The sequence below is a fragment of the Zootoca vivipara genome, chromosome 1 (genome assembly GCF_963506605.1).
Source record: "Zootoca vivipara chromosome 1, rZooViv1.1, whole genome shotgun sequence".
Lineage (NCBI taxonomy): Eukaryota > Metazoa > Chordata > Lepidosauria > Squamata > Lacertidae > Zootoca > Zootoca vivipara.
This window is the reverse complement of record NC_083276.1, coordinates 123,181,118-123,197,757: the sequence shown is the minus strand read 5'-3', so window position 1 is coordinate 123,197,757 and position 16,640 is coordinate 123,181,118. Positions and strand designations below refer to the sequence as shown.

The 16,640-nt window shown below is 43.2% G+C and overlaps 1 protein-coding gene across 6 annotated transcripts in view; it reads left to right on the top strand.

Annotated features, from left to right (window-relative positions):
* The window catches only part of ANKRD44 (ankyrin repeat domain 44), a 132,571-nt gene that overhangs the window by 66,040 nt on the left and 49,891 nt on the right, over window positions 1-16,640 (top strand). For all 6 annotated transcript variants that reach the window (XM_035136620.2, XM_035136639.2, XM_035136603.2 and 3 more), the window contains exons 4-6: window positions 8,352-8,422; window positions 13,540-13,740; window positions 15,069-15,156. In XM_035136620.2, the coding sequence (XP_034992511.2) occupies window positions 8,352-8,422; window positions 13,540-13,740; window positions 15,069-15,156 (360 nt within the window). The remainder of the gene's footprint in view (window positions 1-8,351; window positions 8,423-13,539; window positions 13,741-15,068; window positions 15,157-16,640) is intronic.

Below are 16,640 nucleotides of genomic sequence, written 5' to 3'. Positions count from 1 at the left end.
TTTAATTTTTAAACAGTATCTTTCATGATACAATTACAGTGGGATTATCTGAAAAGCTTAAAGACAATCTCTATCTGCTTTATAAAAAAAATATTCCAGCTGTTGCTACTTCATCAATGAGCCTAGCTGCAAAAATGGACTGGAAGGGCATGAAGAAACATAAATTTTGAGAAATGTTGAATAGAATTCAGCAACTATGAAATTGGACCCAGGATGTGTTGTTGTGTTCTTTAAAGGATTTTGACACACACACACACACAGGAAATTTATGTTTTGTCATCTGTTATTCCTAGTAACATTAGATCAAATGCTCAAATTATAAGCAGAAGACTGATCCTGAATGTCAGAGAGTCACATACCTACATTATAGTTATTGTTTAAATTACTTCAATATTCGAAAACAGAAACATCTCATAAGACACATGTCAGATCCTACTAACACAAATGCCCGCAAAAGTCTGGAAGCAAATTAATTACAGCTGTAAAGTAATAACCAAATATAATAATTTACTGAAACTTGTAAAATATACAGGCAAATCAGAGTAGACTTCTGAAAAACTATTATTAGTTGTAACTTTTATTTGCTTGCCTCTTGCAATATATCTCCCCCCCAGCCAAGATATAAAACCACAAAATAAATAATGAAAATAAAAACAACAACCCAATAAACCCCCCCCCACTATAAAATCAAATCAACCAAATCAAATCAAACCCAATACCCACCCATCCCACAAATCAAATCAACCAAAGGCCTGGTTAAAAAGGAACATTTTTGCCTGGCGCCGAAAGGTGTGTAATGAAGGTGCCAGGTGAACTTCCCTGGGGAGAGCATTCCACAGATGGGGAGCCACTGCAGAGAAGGCCCATTCTCGTGTTGCCACCCTCCGGACCGCTTGAGGAGGAGGCACATGAAGGAGGGCCTCAGAAGTTGGTATCAGGGTCTGGGGAGGTTCACATGGAAAGAGGCGGTCCTGGAGGTATTGTGCTCCTGAGCCGCTTAAGGCTTCATAGGTCAAAACCAGCACTTTGAATTGGGCCTGGAAACTAATTGGTAGCCAGTGAAGTCGGAACAGGATCGGTGTAATATGCTCAAACTGTCTTCCTCCGGCGAGCAGCCTGGCTGCTGAATTCTCATCCCGTGATTTCCGGGAACTGGTATTCAGGAACCGGAAATTGTCAGGCATTGAACCTGGGATCTCTTGCGTGAAACGCACATCTTATGCCACTTAGCCATACATATAGACAGGGCTTTTTAAAAAAAGAAAAGAAAAGAAAAACAGAACAAAACCCTCTCTTCCTGCCCTACTTCATCATTTCACTCCAACTAGGCCATAAAAGACCCTTAGACAGCATAAACTCACATAGCCATAGTGACTTCATTTTCACAGTGCCATTTCAACACAACTGGCTGCAGGTCTTCTACTTTACCCCTGAATAATTTCTCTTTTAATGGTAACCTAGAGGCCCATTCCTGACATGTCTCAGTGCACAGGACATATGCTTTATTCATTAGATGCTATGTTTATTTGTACTGCCACCAGTTCATGTGCCACAAGTCTAACTATGAGCATATTTCACAGAATGTCTCTCCTGAGCCTTGTATGAAATTCAATGGCCTGATTCTTTTTGCAGCGTCTAGCCCCGCCGACAATATTGCTGTTGGTTGTAAATCTTTCTTGTGCTCCCTTTAAATTAAAAAACAAAAGATGCAGAGAGTTATGCCGCCTGCTGTTCACACTTGCCACGTTCATCCGATTCCAACCTTTCTGAAGCATCGTCGAAAATGTAAGCCTAAAAAGAAAGAAAGAAATTTGACTGCAGCTTTGATAAAGAGGGCTTTGCTTCTCACTTAACAGGTTGCTGCAGCAAATAAATTTAGAAGTCTTATAACCTTGGTGGTATTCCAAAGGGGCATGAGAAGAAATGTGCTGTGTGAGAAATAATACTTCAGAGGGTTTTTTTGGGGGGGGGGGCACAGCAGCCAGGAAACACACAGAGAATATAAAGCATCAATCCCAGCGCTATTTTGCACAAGGCCTCATAAAACATGATTGTGTCATATTTCTTGCTCACAAAGGAGCTGAATCATTCAGGCCTGAATTCCACACAGTGCTCTGCACACCAATAATAATAATAATAATAATTTATCATTTATACCCTGCCTATCTGGCTGGGTTTCCCCAGCCACTTTTGCCAAAGTTGCAGGTAAAAAAATGGGAATTATTTTTTTCAGAATTATGTTTGAAATAATCTTTATTACGTTTCTGATCCTTATGCTTTCCAAAACATGCCTAAATAAAGAAATGAAGGCATCTTACTTAATTATCTAAGATACTGGGCAAATATAATCCCCACATATTGAAAGTACATGTTATCTACCAGTATTTTTTGATCACTGCACAACACCCATCACAAACTAGAGGGTGCTAGATTTTTAAGAAGGCTAATATTAACTTGTGTAGAGGGTGGCATTGCAGCAATGGGCCCCGCCCTCCATAGGATGCATGTGGAGTAGAGGGCATGTATGTAGAGAAAACTTATTCACATATCTGGGAAACTGCAGAAGTTAGGAGTGGCATCTTATTCATGTTTAATGTTTGGAAAGGGCTCCTGTCCTTCTCCAACAGCCTCCTGGAAATTAACTTGGTGCAGCAGGCAAAGGCCAGTTCATAAGCTGCTTCCTGATGTCAGTTTCCTCTCACGCAAGCAACATTACAAATGGACACTCACAGGTTTTGGCTGCAGCAGCTTCTCTGACCAGTGAGCTTCACGGTGGTGCTGAATGAATGGAGTTGCTGTGCCTGACATCCACATGTTCCCCACTCACTTATTACTTTATCCATGCATGTAGACTCCTTGTGTGAAAAGGAACATTGTTTAAAACCTTAAGGCAGGAATGCAGAACCTGGGTGTCCTTCCAGATGTGGTTGGAGTCCTGTTCTCATCAGCCTTAGCCAGCCTGACCAGTAGTCAAGGACGATAGGGAGTTGTAATTCAGCAGTTTCTGGAGGGCATCATATTGGATGCCCTGGAGGATTGTGGAAACCCAAGTTCAGATTCTTACTCAGCCATGAAGACCTGCAGATAACCTTGGACCCATCAACTACCATCAGCCCCTGCCATCGTGGCCAATGGTCAGGGATGTTGGAAGTTGTAATCCAGCTACATTTGAAGTGCCACAGGATCTCCATCCCTCCTGTAGCCCAATATCGACTTCTCCTATGGGTGGTATCAGCAGCTCCTATTCCGAACTTAAAAATGGAAAGTGTAATGCTGGTGGTCAACAAAAGAGGTTTATAGACTCTCTCAAGGCAAATCTAAAAAAATGTAGTATAATAACCAACAATTGGGAAACACTTGCTGCGAGCGCTCCAATTGAAGAACAGCCTTTACCAAAGGTGTCATGGGCTTTGAAGACACTCGAACTCAGGACGCAAGGGAGAAACATGCTAAGAGGAAGGCACGCTTGGCAAATCCACACTGTGATCTAACTCCCGCCCAGTAACCAATGTCCTTACTGTATAGAAGGATGTGTGGATCCAGAATTGGCCTCCACAGTCACTTACGGACTCATTGTTAAAACCGTGTTTATGGAAGACAATCTTACTTGGCTCCGAGTGATCGCCAAAGAAGAAGAGTGAGCTACAGCTCTGCTCCAAAGTAATCAAAATTACTTTGCAGAAATCCAGAGGATGGAGAACAGATTCAACTGCTTGCTGCTACTCTACTTGAGTTCAGTCTACCCTGTCCCAAGAGCGACCCACGTTTTGAGGGTGGGCCTTAGTAGCTCAAATTCTTAACTACAACACCAGCTCTCCAATGAGGATGGCTTTGCTATACTAAGCAGTCTCTCATGTGTAAACTAATCATGTAAAGAAGTTATCAAGTTAAACAGAAGTTCTGAACGATCGTCGTGCATGTCAGTAGTGTAAAGCAGCAGTAGCTCTGCTTCCTCTCTTCAAAGCCGTTCATGAACAAACATTGCGAAGTCAGATGAAAAGGCATGGTTTATGACTACAACTATCCTGTCATTGCTACATCCTTTGTTTGCATTATTGTGGCAAATCCTGGGCTTGCTCATAACAAAAGCACGCAGAAACAGAAGAGAGGTGTAAGTCTTGAGTGAATTCGCAAGGAAACCACTGTGGATTATCAGTTGCATAGCATGGTCTGAAGATTCCTGCAAGCCTAGTAAAGAGATTTTATCAATATTAACCTTCAAAACAGTAATGGCCCTATGGGGACATAACCATGGTTAAGACTTATGTCTGAAGGTCTAAGGTATGGTTGCATACAAAGCAGACTTGCTTACTTTCAGTAATCAGTGTACCTGATCAATACCTGAACTTCCCACAGAAATGCTTTTCTTCTGTCATCTGGAAGAGAGTGTGAGCGACTGAGGCAGATAGTGGTGAAAATATATGAAGATAAATTTTGGGTTGTTGTGCCCACGTCCTGCCTGAGGACTTCTCAAAGGCTACTGTAAAAACTGGACCAGATGCGTTTGGGGGCTGATCTAGCAGGACTTTTCTCATGTTCCTATGACTTCTGTTCTGTCCTTGCTTTAAGTGTTCAGTTGTTCATTCCTGAAACGTACAGCGAAGATAAAACACATCCAAGCACACCCAGTGATAAATAGATCTTCTGAATTTTAAAACTCTTACTTAAACAGCCTTGTTAAATGGGCCATGTTCCTCTGCGGAAATTAAATTAATGAATCTAAGTTTTTCATGTCCATTAACTTCTAAGGAGTCTTGGTAGAACAAGTGTTGACTACCACCCATAGGATGTGCCCAATGCTAGCTCTACTCAGAGTAAACCCATGGACAATAGTAGACATAACGATCTTATACATACATCCTTTTATGTCCATTAATTTCAGTGAGTCTGCTCTGAGTAAGGATAATGTTGGGGCAAGTGATTGGTGAGGTTGCAGATCATAAGATGAGAGTCAAGGGACCTCTTTGGCTTTTAAAAGAGGTGGTAATGAACTGCAATGCCTCTTTTGTGCTTGACTGAATTTTTCATAGGCTATAATAATTTCATTACAAATACATGTCGATTGAACATGCAGATCATTCCTGTCTGTTAGGTAAACAGCACCTTGCAAAACGTGAAGGAAGAGGATGTGGAAACCAGAATGCGATGAAACTGATAGTGCAGTAGCTTATTTCAGGACTGTGGTCATTTGACTGTTATAGTTAATCTCTTTTCTTTTTTGGCAATATAACTGCAGCGACCAACGTTGAACTTAATATTGTTTTTTTCGGAGGGCCTATCCAAATGATAATTGAACGAATGCCACAATCACCTTATAAGGCAGTCTTCAAATTCCTCTTCAAAGAGAACAGCATGCTATTCAGTTTGCACACTAGGGTTTGAGGAGGGGATTATGGTATGGGTAACTTCTTCCACCTCCTATTCAGTACTAAACAACAAAAACCACCCTGAATTCACTGTGGTGAAGGAAAGCACACAGTCTTTATACAGGCAGTGAATAACTCCTGTACGCCCCGAGAAGAGTAAAAAAAATTCAGTAAAATAAAGTCCACAGAATGGTAGGGCTTTTCTTGACAGGTGGGGTAGAGGATAGTATTGCTGGAGGATAACTGCGCTTTTATAAAAACGTTAGATGCAGGCGTGCCAACTTGGCCCCGCGGTCGTGGGTGCCATGCAGCGTGCACCAAAATTTGTGGGTGCCCGGCCCCTTCGTGGGGAATTTTGTGAGTGCTCAGGCACCCAGGACCCAAGGAGTTGGCACCTATGTTAGATGTACATATTTATGCGGGAGTGGTAGAAGCATTCGCTTTATACCCAGCCAACAAAAAGAGGTGTGGGTTGAAATACGGTACTTGCCCCTTCTTTGTCTTTTGCACTCTCTGCTGTTGCCCAGTTGCCTGGTCCCAGGTACGGATGGCCACATAATAGGAGCAACTTTGCTATCAGTGTGAGCATTAAAGCTGCCTACACCAAGGGCCTTCTCGGTGGCTGCTCCCAGACGCTGGGAACTCCTTCCCTGAAGAAGGTAGACTGGCTCTCCCTTGTAGTCCTTCCATCAGCAGGTGAAGACCTCTTCTTATTCCAGCAGGCTTTTGGGAACTGAGTGGTTTTATTGAAATGGCTGGTGCTGTACTGTTTTTATTGTAATCACCTGTATGTTTTTTTAAACAGTTCTTTCACATTTCTATAAGTTTTTATTCTATGTCTATTTGGTCTTCAAATGTTTTATCTGTAAGCTGCCTTGAGTCCCTGTCAGGGGGGAAAGGTAGGGTATGTTTAAACAAACAAACAAACAAACAAACAAACAAACAAACAAATGACTACTAGGATCATAGAATTGTAGAGATGGAAGGGATCCTGTGGATCATTGAGTCCAACCCCCTGCAAGAATAATAATAATAATAATAATAATAATAATAATAATAAATTTTATTATTCATACCCCGCCCATCTGGCTGGGTTTCCCCAGCCACTCTGGGCGGCTTCCAACAGAAAAATAAAACACAGTAATCTATTAAACATTAAAAGCCTCCCTGAACAGGGCTGCCTTCAGATGTCTTCTAAAAGTCTGGTAGTTGTTTTCCTCTTTGACATCTGTTGGGAGGGTGTTCCACAGGGCAGGCGCCGCCTCCGAGAAGGCCCTCTGCCTAGTTCCCTGCAACTTGGCTTCTTGCAACAAGGGAACCGCCAGAAGGCCCTCAGTGCTGGACCTCAGTGTCCGGGCAGAAAGATGGAGGTGGAGACGCTCCTTCAGGTATACTGGACCGAGGCCATTTAGGGCTTTAAAGGTCAGCCCCAACACTTTGAATTGTGCTCGGAAATGTACTGGGAGCCAATGTAGATCTTTCATGAAACTAGAATAATGATACAATGCTGGTTTCTGAGCTTCCCATGCAGCATTCCAAGGGAACAGTTGGTTCTTAGCTGCTCAATCCTCTTCATAGTTCTAGTTACAGGTAGGTAGCCGTGTTGGTCTGAGTCGAAGCAAAATAAAAAAATTCCTTCAGTAGCACCTTAAAGACCAACTAAGTTTATATTTTGGTATGAGCTTTCGTGTGCATGCACACTTCTTCAGATACACTAGAAACAGACCCTATATATATACAGAGGGTGGTGGGGGTGGGTGGGAATGGGTGATGGGCTGATGGGAGTGGTAAACCTGTAGATGGCTGTTAATGGCTGCTGATGGCTGCAATTAGTCCTGGGCTGAGGTGCTAAAGAAAGCTTGATCATGCATAATGAGATAAGAATCCGATGTCTCTATTCATCCCAGGTGCTTCCATGGTTTTAAGCTTGGTAATGATTTCCAATTCAGCAACTTCTCTTTCCAGTCTGTTCCTGAAATTTCTCTGTAATAAAACAGCTGCTTTGAGATCTTGTATAGAATGTCCTGGGAGATTGAAGTGTTCTCCTACTGGTTTTTCAGTCTTATGGTTCCTGATGTCAGATTTATGTCCATTTATCCTTTGGCGTAGGGTTTGGCCTGTTTGTCCAATATAGAGAGCTGAAGGGCACCGTTGGCATTTGATGGCATACACAATGTTAGAAGATGAGCAATTAAATAGTCCTGAGATGGTATGTTGGATGTTGTTGGGGCCCGGACAACATCATTACTGGCCCCAACAACATCCAACATACCATCTCAGGACTATTTAATTGCTCATCTTCTAACATTGTGTATGCCATCAAATGCCAACGGTGCCCTTCAGCTCTCTATATTGGACAAACAGGCCAAACCCTACGCCAAAGGATAAATCACCCATCACCCATTCCCACCCACCCCCACCACCCTCTGTATATATATAGGGTCTGACACTTCTGTTTCTAGTGTATCTGAAGAAGTGTGCATGCACACGAAAGCTCATACCAAAATATAAACTTAGTTGGTCTTTAAGGTGCTACTGAAGGAATTTTTTTATTTTGCAATCCTCTTCAGATTGCTTGAAATGTGATGTGTGAGCTTTCTGGACGCCTTTGCAATCATTCAACTTTAGTTGGGCCATGAAGGTTTCCCCGGATTCCCAACAGTTCTTTCCATCTGTCTTGCCACCACCACACGCATACAAACATGCTCATTTCCAGAAGGAGGCGCTTATATTAGGGATGGGGGAAGCAATCTAACTTGTTTGTCTTTTCTGTTCAGCTCTTCCTAGTTGAATTCTCTACAGGGGATCCACTGAGGGCAAATTAGCTTTGCTATCAACCCTGTTGACGTTATAAACAAAGCTGCAAAGTCTGGAGTGCAACCCTGCATCGTTCTGCGCCCCAAGTTGCATGTGTGCAATGGAATTATTACCATTTGCCTGTTTTGTTTCAGATGGTCTGAAAGATGTTTCCCTTTCCATTTGCAGGGGCACGTGTCAATGCCAAGGACAACATGTGGCTGACCCCTCTGCACCGAGCAGTTGCTTCAAGGAGCGAAGTGAGTGATATATATATAAACCACTGAGCCTCTTGGGCTTGCCAATCAGATGGTTGGCGGTTCGAATCCCTGCGACGGGGTGAGCTCCCGCTGCTCTGTCCCAGCTCCTGCCAACCTAGCAGTTCGAAAGCATGCCAGCACAGGTAGATAAATAGGTACCACTGCGGCGGGAAGGTAAACGGCGTTTCCGGGCGCTCTGGTTTCTGTTGCGCCAGAATCAGTTTAGTCATGCTGGCCACATGACCCGGAAAGCTGTCTGTGGACAAACGCCGGCTCCCTCGGCCTGAAAGTGAGATGAGCGCCGCAACCCCATAGTCCCCTTTGATTGGACTTAACCGTCCAGGGGTCCTTTACCTTTAACTTTATATATCAAAGATATTGTGAAGCACTGATTTCATGTATTTCATTGGCAAAGTAAACAAAACAAATAATTAAGGACAGTATCCCACCCACCCACCATCTGTGTTCCATAAAAGAGTTGTGGGCTGAAGTACAGTTTTTAAAAAATCTATCAATAACGCTACAGACTTGCAGTACAGTGGTATCTCGGTTTAAATACACAATTGGTTCCGGGGAGCCGTTTGCTCCCTGAAAAGTACTTATACGGAGCACCTCTTCTGCACGTGCATGAAGCGCTGATAGAGTGCTTCTGCGCATGCACACGCCGCACAGATTGCTTCTGCGCATGCGCGCGCCACAGAACCCAGAAGTAAACACTTCTGGGTCCACAGAGTACTCAAACCGAAAGTACTCAAACCGCAGCGGACTTAAACCGAGGTATGACTGTACTTGAAAAAGAAGTAGATATGCCTAGATATTTTTAAAATATTAAGTGGTTTAGAAATGCTTTGAAATAAAAAATAGCTAAATAAATGTATTTTATTTATTTAACCACCATGAAACTAGAAGCATCCTAAGGCTCAGAATGTGATAGATTGAGGGTGAAGAGGATAGAGGAACATGGACCCTCTGCCAAATCTGTGGTCATATGACTTGGCAATTGTGATCATGTTTGTCTTTTCTAAGTTGTGAGGGATGATTTGTATTGGCCAGGCCAAACACAAACCACCACTCAGGTATTGTGGCTTGCTAATGGTTTGATGAATCTCCTATTTTGCTGTGTGCCTTAGACTGCAGAGAGAGAGAGAGAGAGAGAAAGAAAAAGAAAGAAAGAAAGAAAGAGAAAGAAAGAAAGATTGCTTGCTTGCTTGCAAGTCACAATCTGTACGTAGTTAGCTGTCTTCTTCTCAGTGGTGTGCTGGTTATGCATGTCTCATACATTCAACTTTTAGAATGTAATTAGAAACATGGGAGGTGTTCCCCAAGGTGAGACTGGTTGTTGATTGCATTGCATACTTTGACCTTCTGGACACCCCTGTTTGCGACCAGCTTGGCCAAAACAAAAACAATCCATGGCTTTCATGAATGAGATGCAAAAACCAGATCTCTTGTTTTTTTATATCCCATCAAACATGGCTCCATAGAACCCTTTTTAGTAAGCCTTAACGTGGGTAACGTTTGCACCTCAGGATAGATGAGTGAGGTCTTGGTGTATGAGTGCTGCTCCTAATTGTACTAGAAAGGCAATTAATTCAACTTGCCTTGGAATGTCTTATGAAAGATCAATTTTCAGGATAGATATGCTAAGCAAATATGTCCAAATGTTGTAAGAGAAGAGAATAAAAACCAATGGCAAGTATGGTAGGTGCTTAGCAAAGTTGATTAAAGCTGTGATTATGTTTGTGATGAAAGCTGTGTAGCGGCTAATGGACTACTCAGCATACATATTTTTAGAGCAGGAAAACAAGGAAAAAATATTCTGAATCACACCCTCCTCAAATACAAGCGCAAATTCTTACCTGAATAACAGCAGCTATTTACTGTATCTCAAGGGAATACATTTTTTTTTGCATACCTTCAACTGTAGATACGGTAGATATATTTTCAATGCTATACATGTCATGTTCAATGCTATATAAGTCACTTACATTTATACTCATATTGTACTACTTTGGCTATGTGTTTAATAAAATATTGAATGCTTGCATTGCGAAAAACGAAGATTATGGTGAAAAGTGAAAAACATGAATTGCAAAAAAACCTAGAGCTTACAGAACAAAACTGACTTCAGATATGAAACCAGCATTATAAGAACAGTTGAAAAATCTAATGCAACAGAAAACGTGGGGAAACAAATTTGTTCCATAAGACGCATTTGCTCCATAAGACGCACAGACACTTCCCCTTACTTTTTAGGAGGAAAAAAGTGTGTCTTAAGGAGCGAAAAATACGGCAGTTTAAATAAGAGGTGTGAAACCTTTGTTCTTCCAGATGTTGTTGGACATTGCTGCCTTTTGGAGGTCATACTCCTCTCTTCTCCAGGGATCAAGGTCCCAAACAACTGATCTAAACCAACCAGAATGTCCCAGATCTCAGCTGGTTCAGTAGCAGAAGCGGGGATATATCTGCCTGCTTCCACTTGGTTAATTAATTAGCTGTAATCAAGGCCTTAGGCCACAAGGCTATTGCTAAAATTTCAGCTGGAACATTTAAGAAAGATAAACCTTTGTGACGCTCGCTGGTCGCCCATTACTTACCTTGTATTATCTTTTCCCTGTCCACTGCCACTAAGGCGCTCACAGTCAAAAGCTGTAGGAAGGAAAAGTGTGGGTTTTGCTGAAAGCAAATTTTATTTTTAACTGAAGCAGAAATAGTTAGCCACTGCCTTCCAACATGCTGGCGGAGGATCTTCGTTAATGTGACACTTGATTTGTAGCGCAGCAGGAAGCAGAACACGGAAGATAATAAGACGCTGGAATAACCTTGACATAAATGGGACATTCCCTTGAGATCTGATGGCTTAGGCTGCAGCCCTGTGCACAGTTAGGTTGGAGGCACACAGCAGTTTTCCAGACAGTGGGTATGATATAGCTCTTCTCCTACATGCACATTTCATTTGTCCAGAGTTGTCTGTCATCAGGCTGGTTTTAGAAGCACTGAGAAATCTTGCACAGCCTATTTGAGAAGGATGATATTGGGCTGAGTGTGCACATCCTAAATCAGGTCACCTTCAACTCTGGGGAACCCCACCTCACCCCCACCCCGATCCCCATCACAATCTGTCTCCAGCCTTAGACTGCTTTAAATGCCATTGATGTCTATGGGAGTTAAGTGGTCTAGCTGCATGCAAGACTACTGCTATCAGCATTGCTAGCTTTTAGGGAACAATGAGTGCTGCATGCTTTTAACTAGCTTGTTTTTATTACTCTGTATTCTATAACTGATATTTTTAAATGGTGTAAGCCGCCTTAAATCCCAGCTTGGAAGAAAGGCAGGATATAAATCTGTTAAATTATTATTTATGTGAACCTACCTGATTTGTACTTACTGAACCAATGCATGAACCAAAATGCTGCTGTCCTTTTAAATTATTCCTTTCTCTAAATTTTGCAAAACATGTACGAAAAAAAGCGTATATTAGGGGAAGTGTGCACAAAACGTTTTATGATAGTGAAAACAGCATACGTAAATGTGTTACGTTAGGAGAAAATGACCTGAAAAAAGGGATATATTAGGAGCAATACATATACAAATGTGTACAAATTTTCATGTTAGCTTTAAAAAAAGTTCACAAGTGATGTGGAGATGGAGCAAGCTGAATTTAAGATTGAGAAAAATGAGAGGCTGAGAGAAACTGAACTGGACAGATTTGTCCATTCCTAAGAAAAACACAAAACAACCAAGCAGGGCTGAATTTTCAATGATTCCATCCTCTCATTCTAAGCTGCCGTTTTTGTGTTTGCGCTGTCATCATCCAAACAGTGGAGTCGAGGCAATGCATGCCGGTGAATTGGCTGCTGAGTGTGTCTTCTTTTTTAAAATGTTGCAAGCTGGCTTTTCTCCAGAGATGGATGGAATTGCTTCAGCAACCATTGGAGCACTTGCCAAGCCTGGAGGCACGACTCCTTGGAGCTCATTTCTGAAGTCGAGGACTGTCAGGTCACTCCTGGAGTTTCCCAGCTGCTGGCTTCTGACAGAAGTCCAGTGAAAGAAATCTCTAATGGAATACAAATGCTTGGAAAGAAATGAAAGCTTGTTTGGGGGGGGGAGGTAGAGATGGAGGGTTTGCAGACATTAATAGCAAAGGTTAAACATCAAGCTATAAAAAGCAAAGAGGTGCAGCTACGATCTTTATGACCCAGAATTGCAACCTACTGGGTTTGTTTCATATGTCAGAGCTGATGATTTCGATTTAATATGACAGTCTGGCTGACAAGATGGATTTGTAAACCCTTTAATATATATAGATTCTGAAGTGTAACCCCCCCCCTTTGCTGTGAAACACTAAAATAGTGATGTGGAATGCACATTGTGTGCCATAGGTGACAACTCCCGGGGGCCCTGGGGACCCAAGCACCCACAAAATTCCCCATGGAGGGGCCGGGCACCCTTAAATTTCAGTGCCCGGGCTATGCATACTGCATGGCACCCACGGCCCTGGGCACCCACAGTTGCGGGGCTATGTTGGCACTCCTGTTGTGTGCACACTTTAGGAAGATTGGTTTTTCCCGGCATAACCTTCTTCCTTTCAGTACATGCATTCATGTACACTTAACAGTCTCCTCGTGGGGGACCGTGGGGCGTGCTGCTCTCCTCATCCATGAGGTCGCACAGCTCCCCAGGCCTGTCCCCCCAAAAACATCCATCAATATTAAGGTGCTTGAGGTGTGATGGTGGCACACAACTAGAGGCTGTGTACACATTACTAACTCAAAATTCAGCTAGGTCCTTTTTCTCAGTTCGGATCGAAGCTGGGTGGTGGTGGGAGGGCGGGACCCCACACATCAAAATGCAGCATTTGATGAGAAATGACAGGATAGATACAGAATAGATATGGGTTGTGGCTCACATCGTGTGGATTCCCAAACCGTCGGCGGAAGCGCATTGGATGCAAAGTGAATGGGTTGTGTGCACAGCCGATATCTCGAATACCAAAGGGTTTTATTTTATTTTTATAGTGGTGGAATGATGTGGCCACAGTGCAGGAGATTCGCACGTCTGATCTGCATTTATAATAAATGCTTGCTTGTAAGAATTTAACTGTGCTGCCTTTGTAGGAAGCAGTGCAAGTATTGATTAAACATTCGGCTGATGTGAATGCCCGGGACAAGAACTGGCAGACCCCCCTGCATGTAGCAGCTGCAAATAAAGCCGTGAAGTGTGCCGAAGTGATCATTCCGCTTCTGAGTGGCGTCAACGTCTCTGACAGAGGGGGTCGAACCGCATTACACCATGCAGCTCTGAATGGCCATGTCGAAGTGAGTGGGCTTAATAGCGTGGGCTGCTATATAGCTCGGGACCTTTTCATGTCAGTGCGTGGGAAGGCAAGCGTTTTTCTTAGTTGCTATTCGTGGTGTTAGCCCCGAGTCGAGTGCCAGCGTTATTTAATCGCTCCCCTTGTAATGGATCAGGGGATAACTTTGTTGCATGGAATAATAATAATACATCTGCTCTCTTTAGTCATAATTGGCCAATGACAAATTGTGATGAGCTTGACGTGGAAGTTATAGAAACTCTCAATGGAATCTCAAAATATTCCTCTAGAACAGGCATGTCAAACTTGCGGCCCTCCAGATGTTTTGGACTACAATTCCCATCTTCCCCAACCACTGGTCCTGCTAGCTAGGGATCATGGGAGTTGTAGGCCAAAACATCTGGAGGGCCGCAAGTTTGACATGCCTGCTCTAGAATGACGAGGGGAAAGAACCCCTACTCAGTGCAGGAGGAACCCTCTCCAGCACCAGGGGCGGACTGTGCATATGCGGCATCCCATGCGTGCGCACTCTGTTCGGGCTGCCGCTCGCGTGTAACGGCTGTACGGGCTGCCACTTGCACAGCGTCCATACGACCTGCTTCTTGCACGACAACCATATGGGCTGCTGTATGAACGGCATCCCGTACGGAGTGCGCATGTGTGGCAGCCCGTATGGATGCCGTGCAAGCAGCATGCTGCACGGACTGTGCATGTGTGGCAACCGTACGGGATGCTGCATATGCGCAGTCCGTACAGGCTGCCTTTCGCATGGCGACCGTACGGGATGCCACTCGCACGACAGCCTGTACAGTCACCGAGCAAGCAGCAGCCCATACGGTTGCCATGCGAGAGGCAGCCCGTACAGACGCCGCATGAGTGGCGCCCTTACGGACTGCACGTGCCCTCTGCTGCTCTACAGCTGGGGGGGGAGACAGGGGCCATCTTGTCACCCCTCCCAGAATGGAACCCGGGGCGGCCCACCCCCTCCCCCCCTTCCTATGCCCCTGCCCCTACTTAACTGTAAACGTTTGGCTTATTTACAGGAAAAGCTTTAGTCAAAAGATAATCAGCACAGTTGAGCTGCACTTTTCTAGAAGTTTTTTAAGCCTCATCTAAGATTGATTGGATGCTCTAAAATTTTGCTCATAAGAACCGATTGAATGCTGTATTATGAGAATTGATATTATATTTCACAGCTATTTTTCATCAGAGCATTACATTTTAAGCACCGCTATGACATAGCAGTCTTCATTAAATGGATTCCTGTACAGTCCACAACAACCGATAATTCCTTTTTTTATTTTTTGACGTTCCTTTGTTTGCTTGCTTCAGATGGTGAACTTGCTTTTGGCTAAAGCGGCAAACATCAATGCTTTTGACAAAAAGGACCGGAGAGCTTTGCACTGGGCTGCATACATGGGTAAGAGCTTCTTTTTAACTATTTGACAGAAATGGAAATAACAGGAGCCAATGAGATTCTTTTAAACCCATTTTAAAAAATGCAGATTGAAAGTTGCAAGCTCTTAAGAATTTGCACCATCGATATACTAGCCAAAACAGCCGAAAAACGTGGATTCCATTCCTTCAGGAAAAATCCTTAGCATGAAAAGAAAGATGGTAATGGACACTACTGAGCAGCTGCCAGTTGGCCTTCATGCAGTTGTACTTTAAAAAAAAAAATCCCAACTCTTCCTTCTTGAACTTAATAAGCACATTTCTCGTGCTTTTCATTGTTTATGTCTTACTGCAGTTCATGATATGGACATGATGATTTTTCTAAGGCCATCTTCTGACTTGGATGGTTTCATAGTGACCCCAATCTGATTCTTCAGTTTCTAGTCATTGAACTACAGTGATATTTGAATGTGGAAGTAGAGTTAGGGATGGATCACATGCACATTCATTACTTTTTGACTGTAGCCTCATGTGCTGACATATGAATCCTTGTAGATGAATCCACACAAATTGAATTTTCTTATTATTTCATGTCAGCTCAAGCACAGTACCTTTCAATTGAGACAGTTAACTGACATATGGCTGAGGACCATCAAGAGCAACCAAGTTATGATAGATCGAACAATGTGTGTCTGTGTTGTGAGAGTTGCCCTGTACTCATGTGGACGTTAGCAAGTTGACTGTGTAAGGTTAATAATTAAAGGAACATGTTGGTTCTATCAGTGCTTGGCTTGGGGCTCGGTCAGAAATCACAGATTGTACAAGCGCAAGTCACTTACATCTCTGCATAATCTGGGCAGGTACAAAGAGAGGGTGGAAATTAGATGCAATGACAAATGTGGGTTTTGCTGCAAAAAGAGCAATTCTCCCTCGTTCGCCCTAATGTGTATTTGTATAATGTCATCATGTAAAAGTACCTTTTGCATTTCATCGCCTCTGCTCTAGTCTATTGGTTGCTGCTTGGATCTTAACATGGTGATGTCATATCACACATATCTATAACTATATATTATGGACACAATGGACACAGAAGAGGTGGAACTTGTCCATGGATGGCCTTTTCTTTTTGGTGGAAAGTTTGTATTTATTGTTGGGTTCAGTTCTGCCTTCACTCATTGACAGACCTTCAGAGATGGTTTAATACAGTAATTCAGTCTTTCAGTCTTGCAAGTTTATAAGTGCAAGAGCCATACTAAAAAGCACTTGCACTCATTGTTTGGACCAGCTAAGCTCAGTGTATGTGGACAGCAGGGACAACATTCACTGCTTAAGGACTTGCCGTGAGCCTGCCTGGCTCTTCACAGGCATAGAGCAATCTTCACAGTGGGAACGATCATTTGTCCATTAATGCTGGGCTGTTTCAGAGAAAATGTGCCCATGTCTCCCAGGGAGACTTCCACTTTCCGTGGTAGTTTATTTCTGGGCTCAGCAGGTACAAAGCCAGCGACT